Raw genomic sequence first — 14,695 nt, forward strand, 5'->3', positions numbered from 1 at the left:
TTTATGACAGGTGCTCTTACAATACTGGACAAAACTGAAGAGCTCAAGGGTTGACCCTAGAAAGTAAGACATTCATTGTCATTAGATTGTTCCAACTTACCAATTAAAACTAATTTCGCATTTGATTCTCTATCAAACACAGCGGTACAGTATTCATTGATTACCTAGCAAATTGTTTAAGACTTGTTTAAAAATGGCAGAGTACAAAAAAACATTGTATCACAAAGTTGAATAATTCCTGATTTGATCTTGATTTCCTGTCATGGTGTAACAGGTACATATATTGCTTTCAGGTGCTCCAGTTAAAATGGGTACCTCCCTGTTTGAGCGGAAATCTCTGCACATTCTTGAATTTTTCGGTACATTATTAAGCCTTTTTTTCCAACACGTCAAGGTATCCCAAAATCCAAGAAAGATATGGAACCAATTCTACCATCCAGGCCCAAAACGAGCACTTCTATTTAAAGTGTGGGGAGAGGAGAGAGCTGCCATGTAAAACATAGAGTTACTATTGATCTAACAGATACAGTCAACAGCCATAGACCCTCCCCAAAAGGTGCAGCTTCGTGCCAATTGGCTCAATGCAGTCTGTCATTCTTTTAACAGTCTGCCTTTAGCCAACTCTAGGCCTTCAGTCAAAAGGTGGGGAAACATACACATACAAACACACACACACACACACACACACACACACACACACACAGAGTTCTTACTTGGTATCAGACCTTGGGCGGAATACTATTTGTTTTCAATTAGGTATCTGTGCTTAAATGCTTGTATCTGTTCTGACACTTCAACCAAAAAGGATTTCAAATCGACTTTCGCCCCAGGTCTGCTTGTTAACTCGTTATATACCTGTTCATTCATCATGTTCCATCCCAGCAGAAGACGCCCAGGTCTAAGATGAAGCCTGGTCTCCACAGCAGTAAAGAGAGGTCAGAGTAGTGACATACACATGATAATAGGAAGGAGTCTAAAATGCCCTTGGTTGACATCTCATCAACATAAAAAATGTGCAACAAAAAGGAAGCAGCATTGGCTCTTGAATGTGTGACAGAACCAGCAGGCTCACAGATCCTCCTGACCCGCTCTCGTCAATGGTCAGTCCATGCCAATACAATACAGTACTTTGGGACCTGATGAAAGGTGCTATAAAAAATAAAACATGTAATCCACCGTCATTCTCATTTAGAACAACACATCCATGAGGCTTTAAAACATAAGGCCGCTGATGGCAACCACACATTTCAGAGTCAACAATGCCTCCCAATGTGGCATTAATGTTCAGTAGCTTTCACAGGGGTGCCTGGCTGAGAGCCAGACATGGCAGACATAAACCTGGGTGGTTCAACCCGCACACCTGGTTGGACACACAGTGGTGTGTGAGGGAACATCAGGTTTCATAGGGAGTCCCCTGGTGGCCCGCAGTCCTCTGGTCCTGGACAATGACGGACCGATGATATGAGTTTATCAGATGGGTCTGGGCCCGAGGTTCAGGCAGGGTGGCGTCAGAGGGAAAGGCTCTAGGCAGACCTCTGGGTGTAGAACAGAATGTAGGCCTGAGTGTTGCACACCTCCTCCACGTTGCACACGTTCATCTCAGAGTCATTACAGTGGACCCAGAACCCTGGGAGGGGAGCAGAAGAGATGGGAGTTAAACATCTGGAAAGACATGAGATTTCACAAGATCTCCAGGGGTCGTATGATCCCAGGTCAAACAACACATCCACGTTCAAAAGGCCATGCCCACAAGCAGGAAGAAAAACAGTGGTCAGACAAGCATCTGATGTACTGACAGATTGGCAGTCAATGGAGAAACCCAAATGTTTCCCCCTTAACTCAGGAGCATGATCTCTCAAGATACCATCGCCTTGGGGATCGATACTTCTAAAAACAGGTACCTTTAAATCAGGGGTGTCAAACCCTGGTCCTCGAGGGCCACTGTCCTGCATGTTTGAGATGTTTCCCTGATCCAGCTCACCTGATTCGAATGAATGGTCGTTATAACAACCCATTTAATTGAATCAGGTGTGTTGGAGCAGGGAAACATCTAGAACATGCAGGACAGCGGCCCTCGAGGACCTGGGTTTGACACCCCTGCTTTAAATGAATAGAAATCAAGCACACAATCTGAAATCGACAGCACATGACATAAAAAGCAGTAGCCATGTGTCAGAGCACACCTGGTAGCTCACCTCCTTCTGTGTTGTAGCAGTATGCGGTGTAGTGCCCTGAGCCGAAGCCTTTCCCATGGTGCATGACCACAGCAGACAGGTCGTAGGTGTAGCCCTCTCTATGGACGGTATGACCCGAGTCACTGCAGCAGTAGGGTTCTATATTCAGAACCTGGTCGAAGGCCACGTGGACGCCAATCTTTTCTCTGTGGTTCCGACCTGACCATCTGTTACACACACGGATTATTGTAGTTAAGATGGAAGTGGATCCTCTACACACAAGTTAGGCATCAAAGGCAATTTGTGCTGATCTGTCCATCCCAAATTTCTACCACGGTCGAGATAACACTTAAACTACCATGAGTAATTTTAAAAGCATAGGACTGTTCTGAACATAAGCCCATATATCAATATATTTACATACATTACCATTGGTTAACATGTTAAAATAAACTTTGACATATCATCTTGGATTGACAGTCATGATCTGGATTAATCAGTGATAGCAGGCTCCTCAACATGACCGTTCTTCACTGACCTGAAGCGTTTGAGGTGCAGCCGTAGAACCTGAGGTAAGCGGTAGATCAGAAGCTGCTTACACGCTTCTGACAAAACCAGGGGCTTGTGGGACGTCTTCCGTCTCTTCCCTGGCAGAACACGTAAACATTAGCTCCACGACTGACGTCTGCCTCTTAATGAATGGGATGTTCTATTGACTTGTGTGGTCGATTTTAATCTAGGACCACTCTGCCACTCCAAAGAGGCCTTTGTAAGTCTCCGTCTAAATACTCACTGTTGCAGTTGTTGCAGGCATAAATGCTTCCTTCAAGGGCCTCGGTCTCAGTGAACTTGGCCAGCATCTCTGTGAGGGAGCAGCTGCGCTGGAAGGCCATGGAGCTGGAGCCCTTCTGCATGCTGTGGTAGCGCTCAGGGAACTCCAGGGAGAGGTCCCAGAAGGGCTCCACTGTGTTGGACTTGTGCTTACACGACAGACACGTCACCTAAAACAAACAGCATGGGGACAACAGAGTAAGTGGAAAGCCAGAGCCGGAAACTCAAATGTATTTATTATGCTCGGGGTGCGAGTTAGGGAAATAATGAAAGAGGGGAGAAGGTAGGAAGGAAAAAAAAAAAAAAAAAGAGGCTCACCTGACTGAGTAGCTGCCCATGGAAGATGGTGTTGAGGACCTTGAGCACCTGCTTGGAGAGCTTCCTCTGGGTGATGGGGATGACGATCCTGCGCTTGGTGCCCTCTGACTCCAGCTCCTGCTGCACCTTGTCCAGCAGCTCGCACAGGAACTCCTGGGCGTCCTGCTGATCATAGCCCCGGAACGCCGGGATCAGGTTCCACACAGAGTGCAGCATGGCGAAGGGCGACACCAGCGACCAGCGGCCCGACCACATGACCCTGAAGAGCGTGTGAAGCTCGTGGCAGAGGGACATCTGCTGGCGGGTGGACGAGCGTGGCTCCTTGGGCTGGACCAGCTCTGCTGCGTTCAGGCAGGGAGGGGTGATCTTCTTGCTGCTCTCTGGGGAGCCACCGCTGCCCGTCTTGGCCAGAGGGCAGCCTAAACCCTGCGCCAGCAGGCCAGCGCTACCGCCTCCAACTACGGCACTTGCTACCTCCTTTCTCCCCTGGGAGCTGTTGGTCTTAGCCAGCAGCTCCTCAGTCTCACACACGTCCAGTGTGAGAAAACACTCCCTGAATTTCTGCAGGTGGCTCAACACCTGTAAGATAGAGTTCATGTAGCACGTGTTGCCCAGGTTACGCAGACCGGTGACACCTGGGGCCAGTCTGCGACGTGTGGCAGTGTGGGAGTAGAACCTCCGCACTTTCGGAGTTCTACCATTACGAGAGGGCTTGTGAGACAGCGTGATGGCGGGGGGCTTCTTGGGCAGAGGAGGTAAGCGCTCGGGAGGGTCCCGGAACTTGAGGGGAATGAGTGCGATGGTGGAGCGAGGCGTCCGGGTAAGGAGCCGGGCGCTCTTCCTGGGCGGCACGTTGGCCAGCTCTCCCAGGAGCCTCCTCTTCACTTCCTTCCTCTGGCGTCTCAGCTCCTCCTTCTCCTCCTCCAGCTTCTGCTCCCGCTGGCGCTGCAGCTCCTGCTGCCTCGCCCTCCACCTCCGCATCACGCTCCCCAGGAGCATCTTCCTGCGGTGCCACAGGGCCATCTGCATGGCTGGCTGCAGCTGCGGCCCCCCCTCGCCCACCCAGGGGGTACAGTCCCCGCCCGCCGAGGAGCGCAAAGAGCGTCGGCCGGGGCTGCGCACGGTGGACAGCGCCCCCCGGAGGAGTTTAAGGTCTCCTTCTGCATTGTCGTTGAGCACGTAGTCCCCACAGGCAAAGCAGAAGACGTCCAGCTCACGCACCTCCATGGCCAGCGGGTGGCCGGACTCCTGAAAGTGTTTGAGCGAGTGCTCTTCGATGAAGCGGCCACAGGCCACATGGGAGCACTTGAGGCATGCCCACACTGACTCGGTGGTGCTGCAGTCCACACAGCTCCATTTCTGTGGGTTCAGGACTGAATGGTCATGGCCCAGGCGGAGGCGTCCCACGTGCTTACAGCGATCCATCTCTCAAGATGCACATGTGCCTGTGGCGTCAGGACCCACCCCCCTGAGCCAAGCAGCAGCTCATTCTGACAAAGGGAAATGCCAAAGATTTATTTATGTACAAGCTTTAATTAACCAATTAATTATTTATGACTGAATAAAAAATAAAAACGGGTTAAAATGGAAGTTACATGTGGAACAAAACCCTCCTGTTGGATGTCTGTTACTTACTGCTTTGATTCAGTTGATGTACTGTCAACATTACAACCTAACTGATCTTCATAACAGCATTTAACGACCAGCAATATCCACTGTTTCACTGCAATGAAGAAATATAGGTTTCAAGTGGGGTAGAAACGTATAAGCAATTTCAGGACTAGATAATAAATTAAGTTACCCACTGCCACTGGCCAACAATGACTAAGAATACTAAGACTGCTTGTCCCACAACATAGTAACACAGCAAAAGTTGATGAACACGGCGTCCACCTTACTAGGTAGGACACGAGCTGAACTATCTATAATATCCTCGCCAATATATTAAGTTCACAAATACTAGTTCACAGGATACCAACACCCGTTTAGCCTGCAGTCGTCAGGTATCATAGCTAGCTAGCTCCTTAGAAGTGAAATTAGACTAACTCTGTAACACGGTCTAACTAAACCCAAACGAGTAGTCTACAGACTGCTGCCATGGCTGTGGCTAGCAAGCTGGACTACCTACATAGTTCGCCTAACTTAACTACGATACTTACTCGAGACCGTCCGACCTTATGCCTGGACAATCATGCAACCCAACAATTCCTCACTTCGTTTCATGTCAATGGTAAAAATCTAAATGTAGAAGAATATTTGATGCAACTGTCATTCATTCACCTCTTTGGTATTGTCCTTCTTTGTCAGTGTTTGGCCAGCATGCTAGCTAGTTTTCTATCCTCTTCCATTTTCAAGACAATGCAATCGATGCTCATACAGCCAGATGGCTGACTAAACTGGCAATACAAGCTAACGTTTGCTAGACTACTTTGGTCGCTAGTGTAGCTCAATTACCAGGCACCGTACTTCTAGTACCAGACAGAACAAAGACCAGTCTCATATATATCCTCCGTCTTCTGAATACTGTCACAACATTTTCTGACGACGGCAATGGCTAACATTATTAAACACTGCCAGACAGCACATCGTTAAAGTTATATACCCTAGTCAAGTTAGCTAGCTCGCTAGCGATGTGTGGAGAACGAACATAAATGTAGTTAGCATACTAGACTAGCTAGCTAGCTTTTTAACACCACGCTAGCAAGATAACTACAGTCGGTGGCTTGCTAGCTCCACCTTAAACTAGCTAGCTAGCTGACGTTAGCCAGGGCAAGAAGAGCAGGGAAGTCAACCACCATCGGGATTTGTTACTAGCCTGCAAGCTATCTAGCCCTAATCAGTGAAGTAGCTAAATACCTAGCTTGCTAGGCTGATAGTTACTTAGCCCTGCCACTACTGTACTATACTAGCTACTTTAACAAGACAATTTCACTTGACAAATGACATTTGGTACTCATCATAAAAAACAACCCCATAAAATGTAAACATTTCTAAAAAAATTACCGCCAACATTTGCATGTTGTTGTCAGTCAGAAACCCCGAGACAACCGAACTCTTTCTTTCTGATCCGGGCTGGCTTTTCAACCGTGCGGGAACAAATCTCGAACGTTAGCTAGTAGTAGTAGCTAGCTAGCTAGTCCGTTCACACACCGTTCTACGTTGACTCGCATCGATTGGCACACAGGATGTGGCATTCATTCCTTCAACTCGGAGCCGAGCCAAATAGCGTATTGTTGGCAGTTTTTATGTTCTGATCATTATTTCCGTTATTTAATATGCAAGTTAAGCAAGACAAGTTATAAAAAAGGTGTTTATTGATTGGAAAAACAAGTTTAAGAAAACAGTACAAACTTCTCACATTATTAGCCAGAAACATCAAACCAATGCACACATCATGAAATAGGTTTTGATATTCCATTACTTTATTTAATTCTAAATATGCAAAGTCAGATGGTATGTGTGTTTTGCATTCCTGGCTATTATACATTAAGTCCACTGTTTTCTACAGTTGTTAAAGGCCCCACAGGGACTTGCATTCCTTTTATTTCAGATCTCTGCTATAGCCTTTTTTGCATACAAACAATGCCTCAAGGATTTGAAAACACAGATGTTCCCTTAATCTGGTCATTTGACATGTCATGACTGAATCCCCAATCTGATTGGAAATAACTGTCATTGGTGAACTGGAATAGAAGTCTTTTCATAAATTGGGTCCATTAGAATGTTGAGAAACAGTTGAGGAATATTCCTTTTCCCTTTCCTGGAGACCTCAGCGTCCAGTACCCCCTGGAATTACCTGCTGTTTACGTAGTTTGCTGAATAACTCCAGATACTGAGTCATGGTGTCAACACAGTCCGCTGGGGCATATAGACCCTCAGGTTTGGTGGCAAAGACTGAGGGTAGCTCAGGGATGCTAGGGCCCAGGAATGTCTGCATAAACTCTTTCATCAAGTTCCAGCAGTCCCCTGGGATCACGCAGGGACAATACTCCACCTTGACAAACACAAACAGGTTAAAAATTGTACAGATAACACATCCATTTTAGTTATAAGTGGACTTTCAATTCCTCACCTCTACTGAAATGCCCCTTGCACTAGAGCTCATTGTGACAGCTCCAACTTTGATCAGGAAATCACAATAGCGGTAGCGGGTGCCACGACTCTCCACCTTGTGCCCCTTGGCATTCTGAAAGTGGCTCTTCAGCTTTATCATGAGCACATCAAAATTTCCATCTGCAGTTAGACAGGGCCCCCCTTCAAACAGAGCTAGGCAGCTCAGTGGAGTCTCAGAATTGTGCATCACATAGAGAAGCTTTGAAGGCTGACCTGTGATGGAAAAAACAGAAACAGTTTTCATTGATGTGGGTTTAGATTAGGATTAGAAGTAGGTAGACTAGACTGCATATTAGTGCAAAAATAGACGTGACATTTATTGTACCGCTGGCGTTTCCTGTGGCATGGTACGTCTCACAGTCCACGTAAAAGCTTCCATGCTTCACAGCGCCAAGCTGTTCCAGTTTTTTGTGCAGAATGTCTATTGTTTGCTGCACACTCTTCCCCTCTGCAATGGGCACCTGACACACACTGAAGCATAGAACAACGTTGGCATTACACTTATATGCCACACAAAGGTTTAATATTGAATGCGGTTGTTAAGACATTCAGAGCATATCGAAAAAGGAACAGTAAAATGTCTCGTGAGTCAACAAGTATAATTTACTTAAAATTTGCGGACAATAAGTAACCAGGCTTAATAAATAATCTCGAAGCAATATGTTTTTTATTAGTTTTATACTTGGCAGAAAATTCAGCAAATAAACTACCCCAATCTCACCAAGTCACCCCCATTGTGCCAGCAGTTAGCTTGTTCCGAAAATCTACGCGCAAACAAACCATCAATGTCCGGCGTAAGAGGAAATGATGCAATTATTGGTGCTGACAAATCATCAGTGTGCATTATATTCATACATTCGATATATTAGCGTAATCAATATTCGATTATAGGTTCTCTAAATGTGTTAAAAAATATATATTTATGAATCTGTAAAAGCTGATGAAATGTACTTTCTAAAATGTACGGAAATGTAGTTTAGCGTCACTTCCGCTGTAGCAGTGCACGTGCGGGTTAAAAACAAGTCTACGCAAGCTAACATTAATGTTGGAATACTTTTGGCAAATCTTTTTTTAAGTAGGAACAAACAATAAGTAGTGCCACTTTACTGTCTTTAAAGAGCCTTACAAATGCCTAAAGTGAAGAAATCCAGAGGCGGAGGGGTTGAAAAAAGCGGTGGAACATTGGCGTTGGCTGATCAGATTCTGCAAGGGGACATGGTAAGAGTCCCAGGCAGAGTAAAGAGCAGAGACACGAGGGAAGATGAAGAAGATGAGTACGTGGACGAGCGTCTGTCACGGAAAATCTTGGAACAGGCTCGAATTCAGCAAGAGGAACTACAGACAGAATATGGCTTGGAACCGGAGGTCAAGAAAAAACCAGCCACCGTTTTAGGTGACGTTGCACGCTAGCTACCGAAGTGATACAAGTTGTTCTTGATGACACCCCCGTTCTTAAGTCAGCCTACTAATAATACTATAAGCCTTGCTTATGGAATATGAATATTTTTTTATGAACTAGTGGGTAAAATATTATGTTATTGAGATGTTTGTTTTATCCCCTGGAAGACGGTTGTTGTCATACTGTTATTTCTGTTGTAGGCCCTCACACCAAGGATGAAGACTCAGATGAGGAGTGGCCAGCTCTTGGAGAAGCAGGAGCAGGAGAGGGGGATGATGCTGGCTGTGCAACTGAAGTGGTGGTGGATGCAGAGGATGAGAAAGCCATTGAAATTTTCATGAATAAAAATCCTCCAATGAGGTAAGCTAAAACAAAAGGCTGGACTCTGAATCAAGCCTGGGTATCACTTTCCGTCATAACACATGGCTATTTTTTTTATATGATACTCACTTGTTATTGTAGGCGGACATTGGCTGACATCATCATGGAGAAGATCACAGAGAAACAGACAGAAGTGGGAACCGTCATGTCAGAGGTTTCAGGAAGACCAATGCCACAGCTGGACCCGAGGGTCATTGAAGTCTACAGAGGGGTAAACAAGGTGACAAGTTATGTTGGATATATTTCAACAGCTGTGTATCATAGCAGGTAAATATCTTGCTGAGAACAGTTGTCTTACTTGTTTGAATGCCGTTTTAGGTCTTGTCTAGATACAGAAGTGGTAAGCTCCCCAAGGCTTTCAAGATCATTCCGGCATTATCAAACTGGGAGCAAGTACTGTACCTGACTGAGCCTGAGACCTGGACAGCTGCTGCTATGTACCAGGCAACAAGGTATGTTGGAACTATAGACATGCAGTTGATCTGTGTGTCCATTTGCAAGGATATGTTATATCTAAGTTGGACAGTGGCTGACTATAAAGCTTCCGTTTATTGCAGAATCTTCTCTTCCAATCTGAAAGAGCGAATGGCCCAAAGGTTCTACAATTTGGTGCTGCTGCCAAGAATAAGAGATGACATAGCAGAGTACAAAAAACTAAACTTCCACCTTTACAACGCATTGAAGAAAGCCCTCTTCAAACCTGGGGCATGGTTTAAAGGTGAGATACTTAAATAGAAATGAGTATATCCAGCGGCAGGGTGCCCCGAGGCTCACCGGTCAATTGTGCTTACCACAGAAACTGAGGCATTAACACAAGGGCAAGTTATGTTTCTGTGTAGTTGCCAAAATGTGCAGGTGTTACTTAATCACAATAGTCTCTCTTGTAAAAGACTTGTACAGTAATCTTGCTGTACATTATCCCGTACATAACCCCTAGATGTCAGTATGCTATTTGCTAAAACAGTGATCAATTATCCAGTTTTATTTTATGCTCATTTGTTTCCCTCAGGTATTCTGATCCCTCTCTGTGAATCTGGAACATGCACTCTTAGAGAAGCCATCATCATCGGAAGCATACTTACCAAGTGCTCGATACCTGTACTCCACTCCAGGTAAGGAAGGGGTCCTCCTTTAAGGAGGTACGATGGTATAATCTTACCTAGTCGAATCAAAGGAGACTTTTATTATCCAAATATCAACCATCTGTTAATACACTAGTTTTTACCTTGATTGAGTGCATACACTCTTAGTTGTGACACCTTTCAAACTGAGAAGACAGTAAGTGGGAATATTGACTGGAAATGTCTCTTTAACCCTCAGCGCTGCCATGCTGAAACTCGCAGAGATGGAGTACAATGGTGCCAACAGCATCTTTCTGCGTCTGTTACTGGACAAGAAATATGCCGTGCCATTCCGTGTCCTGGATGCCTTGGTTGCACACTTCCTGTCTTTCCGCAGTGAGAAACGTGTCCTTCCTGTGCTGTGGCATCAGAGCCTGCTCACCCTGACGCAGCGCTACAAGGCTGACCTGGCTTCTGAACAGAAGGGAGCACTGCTGGAGCTACTCAAGATTCAAACACACCCTCAGATCTCTGCAGAGATCCGACGAGAGCTGCAAAACTCAGAATCCCGGGATCTTGAAACGGCAATGCCAGTCATGATGATGGACTGAGTGTGGGCAGGGCATGCTCCCACTATCTTTTTCTCTATGATGCCATCATAGTTAATATTGTACGCTGTACACTGAAAATTAGCGAAGGCTGCCATTGTAGGTGTATGTCAGACCATGCAGACCCTGGAATCGATATATATTGATTGTGCAATTGTTTTGTGAATGCTAAATGAAACACCTCACACTTCAGGCCACATTGAGTGTATGTGTTCACAAAATTACATGAACATGCACATTTTGTGTTTAAATACTGTCTTAAACAATTGTTGCAATGTTTTGTTTCCCAAATAATAATTTTATATGGACTTTCACAAATCACCCTTGGAATTTCGCCCTCACCCATACGTGCATTAACCACATCTGACAACAATGGACTGATAAATTTAAAAAGTAAATAATCCAAACAATCTTTGTAAAGGTTTGATGTTTGATCAGTGTGAAAATTCTGTTTTATGAAGATTCTGTTTTATGAAGATTAGGTTTTCATATGACTGCTCTAGGCACTCACGTTTGGTGCTGGCTGCCTAGCAGTCGCGGAATGCTGCGCGAAAACAGCGGATTTGAGATTGAGGAAACCACCTTCAGAATAGCTGCTTTTGTTGACCCTGCTAGTTTTGCTAGCAATTGACAGACTTCTTCAGATTAGCCTCGATTGTAGCAAAGTATCTGTCAGACAAAAATTACGGCGGTAACATATTAATTTGTTTCGTCGAATGGAGTTGACATGTCATGAAGATGGAGGATTCATAACTACATCAAACTGTACCACCCAATCTGCTGAAGTCATGGCTATCCGGGCCTGCAAAGACCCTGTCTTGACAACGGACTATCGGATTTGGCAAAATCTCTTAGTCATAGAGAAGACAAGTCGAGTTATGCCATCCTACTTTGGCACAGTTCAGACAGATATTCAACCCTACATGAGGAGAGTATTGGCTGTATGGATGCTGCAGGTAATTGAGCTAATGTTGCATAACGTTAGATGTATAGCTTCCCCGGATACCGTAATAACACTCAACATCAGGCTGTTATCCAAGCTGTACACAACACATCGGCCTTTGTGGTGTCAGGATAGATGATAGATCTAATATTTGAAAGTGTTGCTCTACACCTCCATATAACTTTTCTCTGGCAGGTTTGTGAGGAGCAGAAGTGTGAAGAAGAGGTGTTTCCTTTGGCAATCCACTACCTAGATCGTTATTTGAGTCGTGTTTTTGTTCAGAGGACAAACCTGCAGCTTCTAGGAGCTGTTTGTATGTTCCTATCTTCCAAGCTACGAGAAACAGTTCCCTTGAGTGCCAGAAGGCTTTGTATCTACACAGACAATGCCATTTCTGTCTCTGATCTCCTGGTAAATACAAGATTTGACATATATTACAATAGGTGACATGACACAGTAGCCTACACTGGCAATTTAAAGGGTGTATAATTGAAAGATGTCATGAAAGATTAATACAAATGTTTCATCTTCAAATATGTGGATATAATGCTTCTAAACTGTGTGTGTGTGTGCTGTGTTTGGTCCACAGCAGTGGGAGCTGCCTGTAGTAGCTGGGTTAGAATGGAATCTTGGCTCTGTGCTTCCCTCTGACTTCCTGGAACCCATTCTTCATGAAATACCAATAATCCCTCTCAACCTCCATGCCTTGCGCAGACATGTCCACTCCTACATCGCCCTTGCAGCAACAGGTATGGTATTGTCTAATGGAGTTAGCTGTTTCAGTGATATCTGCTGTTTTTCTTATTCAATCAAACCAGGCAACCCTGTGTTTGATGAACAATGGGCACACAGTAGCCATAACTTTAATTTTGATGTGTCAGCAGTTCATTGCAGATATGGGGATGAGTTTGTGTAATCCTGTATTGCGGTATGAAAGACCTACGTCTGCCCTTTCAGTTGCCCAATTTCCCACGAATCTCCCACGAGGTTGCATGAGGCAACCCATAACTTCGATTTCGAAGTGTCAGCGGTTCATTGCAGAGATGGGGATGAGTTTGTGTAATCCTGTATTGTGTGGTATGAAAGACCTACGTCTGTCCTTTCAGTTGCCCAATTTCCCACGAATCTCCCATGAGGTTGCCTGAGGCAACCAGTCACAGGGATATAGTATTTTGCATTGAGTTTGACCTTGCATCTCTATGGTTTCAGTAAAAGAGTACTTAAAACGGTTTGTTAGTCACACCAGCCTAATATCTAAAAGACAATCAGTTTTTGGAATGGCATTTTAGAACTTCGCTTTTGTGTCATGGTGTGTATGAGAGTATTTCTCTTGTGGCTCATCTCAGGGATTTTATCGATTTCCTCCTGACTACAAATTGACCAACAGTATTTCCTTCAGCACTCTGGTATTTTGATATTTTGCCCTGCATTAACTGCCATCTACAAGTTAATATTAAGCTGTTACTAACCCAAAAATATACTAGTTTTGTACATCCTTTTTCCTATTCTCTGTTTCCAGAATATACATTTTCAATGTTCCTGCCCTCAACAATCGCCTGTGCCAGTGTGGCAGCTGCTATCCGCAGACTTAGTCTTCTTAATGGAGGGCTCTCCACTGATTCACTCATGCAGCTTCTGGCTAATTTGTTGGCCATTGATCTAGTAAGGCTAATACTGTATAACCTAATATTCTGCTGATTTAATATATTCTATCTGTCTCAAACTCAAACCTGCCTTGCAGTTCACCGTGGTAGGGAAAAGGTTTAAAGTTAGCTTAACTGTTTCAGGATGAATCCTAAACACACTTGTTATTGGGTGATGCTTAGGCCAACAAAATATTTTGTGCATCTGTAACCTGTGCCTTGATAATTGGTGACTTATATGTTTTGCTCTGTACCTTAACAGGACTCCCTCTGCTCCTGTTATGGACAGTTGGAAAATATGCTTGACCTCAACCTTCCCTCGTGCTCCCAATCCACAGCTGTCAGCCGGCCAGGAACACCTGCCCTTGAGCATAGCTACACCCCCACTGACGTGCAGGACGTACATTTGTCCCCCTTGGTCTACAAATGATGTACACAACTTCACTTTAACTAGTCTCAGGAGCGATTGGCAGTTTATTTATGTAATAATTCAAGTGAGACCAGAGCAATAGCTAATGGCAGTATGCAACACTGTAGAGTGGTACAAGCACATTATCTCTGTACCAAGATTGTCTGTGATAACTTGAAGTTCCTCGTACACTTGGTGTTCACACATAATTAATTAGAGGATGTCCTTTTGTGACATTATGTAATGGTTCCCTGCTATTAGTCAGTCTATTTAAGAGTTCTGTGTTGTTGTTGTTTGGCAGTTGCTTCTAACATTTAAAAAAAAGTTTTGTTTCTTTATCTTGCTTTAGTATACAGTTGCAATAGTATTCCTATTTGGTTAGTGACGTTTGTTTTCACTTCAGACATGCCATTTGTCACACTTGCCTGACATTTTTCACTTGATGTTAATGTGAGCTTGGTGAGTCAATGCTTTCAATGCATACAATATGAATTATCATAAAAGATTTCTTATCTATTAAATGTATTCAGTCCTTATTGATTCTGAAGTGAAATTATTCTCGATTCCTAACAATGTGCTGAGATAGACCTCTAGTAAGGGTGCGTGATTAGCGCTGAAAACGGTGTTCTGTATCACACTACAGTAATAAGTTAACCAACACTACCATAAACATTTATTACTAGGTCACACAGAACAAAAGGTGTTATTCATATTTTTTTTATTTTTTATAATTCACGATGCCAGATCAGTGAAAGCACAAAGTCACACAGATGATAAGGCTGGCACTTGGCCAATATAAATGTGGTCCAAAAAAA

General features: G+C 44.3%; 4 protein-coding genes across 6 annotated transcripts; 2 read left to right on the forward strand and 2 right to left on the reverse strand.

The window, feature by feature from the left end:
- Positions 1–699: 699 nt before the first annotated feature.
- Positions 700–6,528, reverse strand: usp49 (ubiquitin specific peptidase 49). Of its 3 annotated transcripts, none has more exons than XM_062464539.1 (7): positions 6,327–6,528; positions 4,959–5,046; positions 3,324–4,813; positions 2,968–3,175; positions 2,713–2,821; positions 2,196–2,401; positions 700–1,627 (listed from the first exon to the last, which is right to left on the reverse strand). In XM_062464539.1, the coding sequence occupies exons 3-7, from the start codon at positions 4,746–4,748 to the stop codon at positions 1,524–1,526; spliced, it is 2,052 nt and encodes a 683-aa protein (XP_062320523.1). In that variant the 5' UTR covers positions 4,749–4,813; positions 4,959–5,046; positions 6,327–6,528; the 3' UTR covers positions 700–1,523. The 3 variants fall into 3 exon arrangements, with proteins under 3 accessions (XP_062320523.1, XP_062320538.1, XP_062320531.1); XM_062464554.1 differs by having other exon boundaries at positions 6,474–6,515; XM_062464547.1 differs by lacking the exon at positions 6,327–6,528 and adding an exon at positions 5,604–6,291.
- Positions 6,529–6,619: 91 nt separating this feature from the next.
- med20 (mediator complex subunit 20) lies at positions 6,620–8,266 on the reverse strand. Its single transcript, XM_062464587.1, has 4 exons — positions 8,158–8,266; positions 7,762–7,907; positions 7,396–7,649; positions 6,620–7,317 (listed from the first exon to the last, which is right to left on the reverse strand). Exons 1-4 carry the CDS (start codon positions 8,217–8,219, stop codon positions 7,093–7,095), a joined length of 687 nt encoding a protein of 228 aa, XP_062320571.1. The 5' UTR covers positions 8,220–8,266; the 3' UTR covers positions 6,620–7,092.
- Positions 8,267–8,388: 122 nt separating this feature from the next.
- On the forward strand, positions 8,389–11,309 carry bysl (bystin-like). Its single transcript, XM_062464572.1, has 7 exons — positions 8,389–8,829; positions 9,036–9,195; positions 9,298–9,436; positions 9,535–9,668; positions 9,774–9,934; positions 10,226–10,328; positions 10,537–11,309. The coding sequence occupies exons 1-7, from the start codon at positions 8,565–8,567 to the stop codon at positions 10,886–10,888; spliced, it is 1,314 nt and encodes a 437-aa protein (XP_062320556.1). The 5' UTR covers positions 8,389–8,564; the 3' UTR covers positions 10,889–11,309.
- A 113-nt stretch (positions 11,310–11,422) lies between these two features.
- ccnd3 (cyclin D3) lies at positions 11,423–14,464 on the forward strand. The gene is made up of 5 exons (XM_062464581.1): positions 11,423–11,841; positions 12,024–12,239; positions 12,418–12,577; positions 13,348–13,490; positions 13,734–14,464. The coding sequence occupies exons 1-5, from the start codon at positions 11,602–11,604 to the stop codon at positions 13,899–13,901; spliced, it is 927 nt and encodes a 308-aa protein (XP_062320565.1). The 5' UTR covers positions 11,423–11,601; the 3' UTR covers positions 13,902–14,464.
- Positions 14,465–14,695: the final 231 nt, after the last annotated feature.

The sequence above is a fragment of the Osmerus eperlanus genome, chromosome 1 (genome assembly GCF_963692335.1).
Source record: "Osmerus eperlanus chromosome 1, fOsmEpe2.1, whole genome shotgun sequence".
Classification (NCBI taxonomy): domain Eukaryota; kingdom Metazoa; phylum Chordata; class Actinopteri; order Osmeriformes; family Osmeridae; genus Osmerus; species Osmerus eperlanus.

Excerpts from the sequence above, each read along its gene's own strand:
- usp49 (XM_062464539.1), bottom strand. The coding sequence starts at position 4,748 with ATGGATCGCTGTAAGCACGTGGGACGCCTCCGCCTGGGCCATGACCAT. Across the intron at positions 2,822-2,967 it reads TGCCTGCAACAACTGCAACA|GGAAGAGACGGAAGACGTCC; the intron begins GTGAGTATTTAG and ends GTGTTCTGCCAG. Across the intron at positions 1,628-2,195 it reads CTGCTACAACACAGAAGGAG|GGTTCTGGGTCCACTGTAAT; the intron begins GTGAGCTACCAG and ends CTCCCCTCCCAG.
- med20 (XM_062464587.1), bottom strand. The coding sequence starts at position 8,219 with ATGGTTTGTTTGCGCGTAGATTTTCGGAACAAGCTAACTGCTGGCACA. Across the intron at positions 7,650-7,761 it reads TGCCACAGGAAACGCCAGCG|GTCAGCCTTCAAAGCTTCTC; the intron begins GTACAATAAATG and ends TTTCCATCACAG. Across the intron at positions 7,318-7,395 it reads CAAGGGGCATTTCAGTAGAG|GTGGAGTATTGTCCCTGCGT; the intron begins GTGAGGAATTGA and ends GTGTTTGTCAAG.
- bysl (XM_062464572.1), top strand. The coding sequence starts at position 8,565 with ATGCCTAAAGTGAAGAAATCCAGAGGCGGAGGGGTTGAAAAAAGCGGT. Across the intron at positions 8,830-9,035 it reads AAAACCAGCCACCGTTTTAG|GCCCTCACACCAAGGATGAA; the intron begins GTGACGTTGCAC and ends TTTCTGTTGTAG. Across the intron at positions 9,196-9,297 it reads AATAAAAATCCTCCAATGAG|GCGGACATTGGCTGACATCA; the intron begins GTAAGCTAAAAC and ends TTGTTATTGTAG.
- ccnd3 (XM_062464581.1), top strand. The coding sequence starts at position 11,602 with ATGGAGTTGACATGTCATGAAGATGGAGGATTCATAACTACATCAAAC. Across the intron at positions 11,842-12,023 it reads TGGCTGTATGGATGCTGCAG|GTTTGTGAGGAGCAGAAGTG; the intron begins GTAATTGAGCTA and ends TTTCTCTGGCAG. Across the intron at positions 13,491-13,733 it reads ATTTGTTGGCCATTGATCTA|GACTCCCTCTGCTCCTGTTA; the intron begins GTAAGGCTAATA and ends GTACCTTAACAG.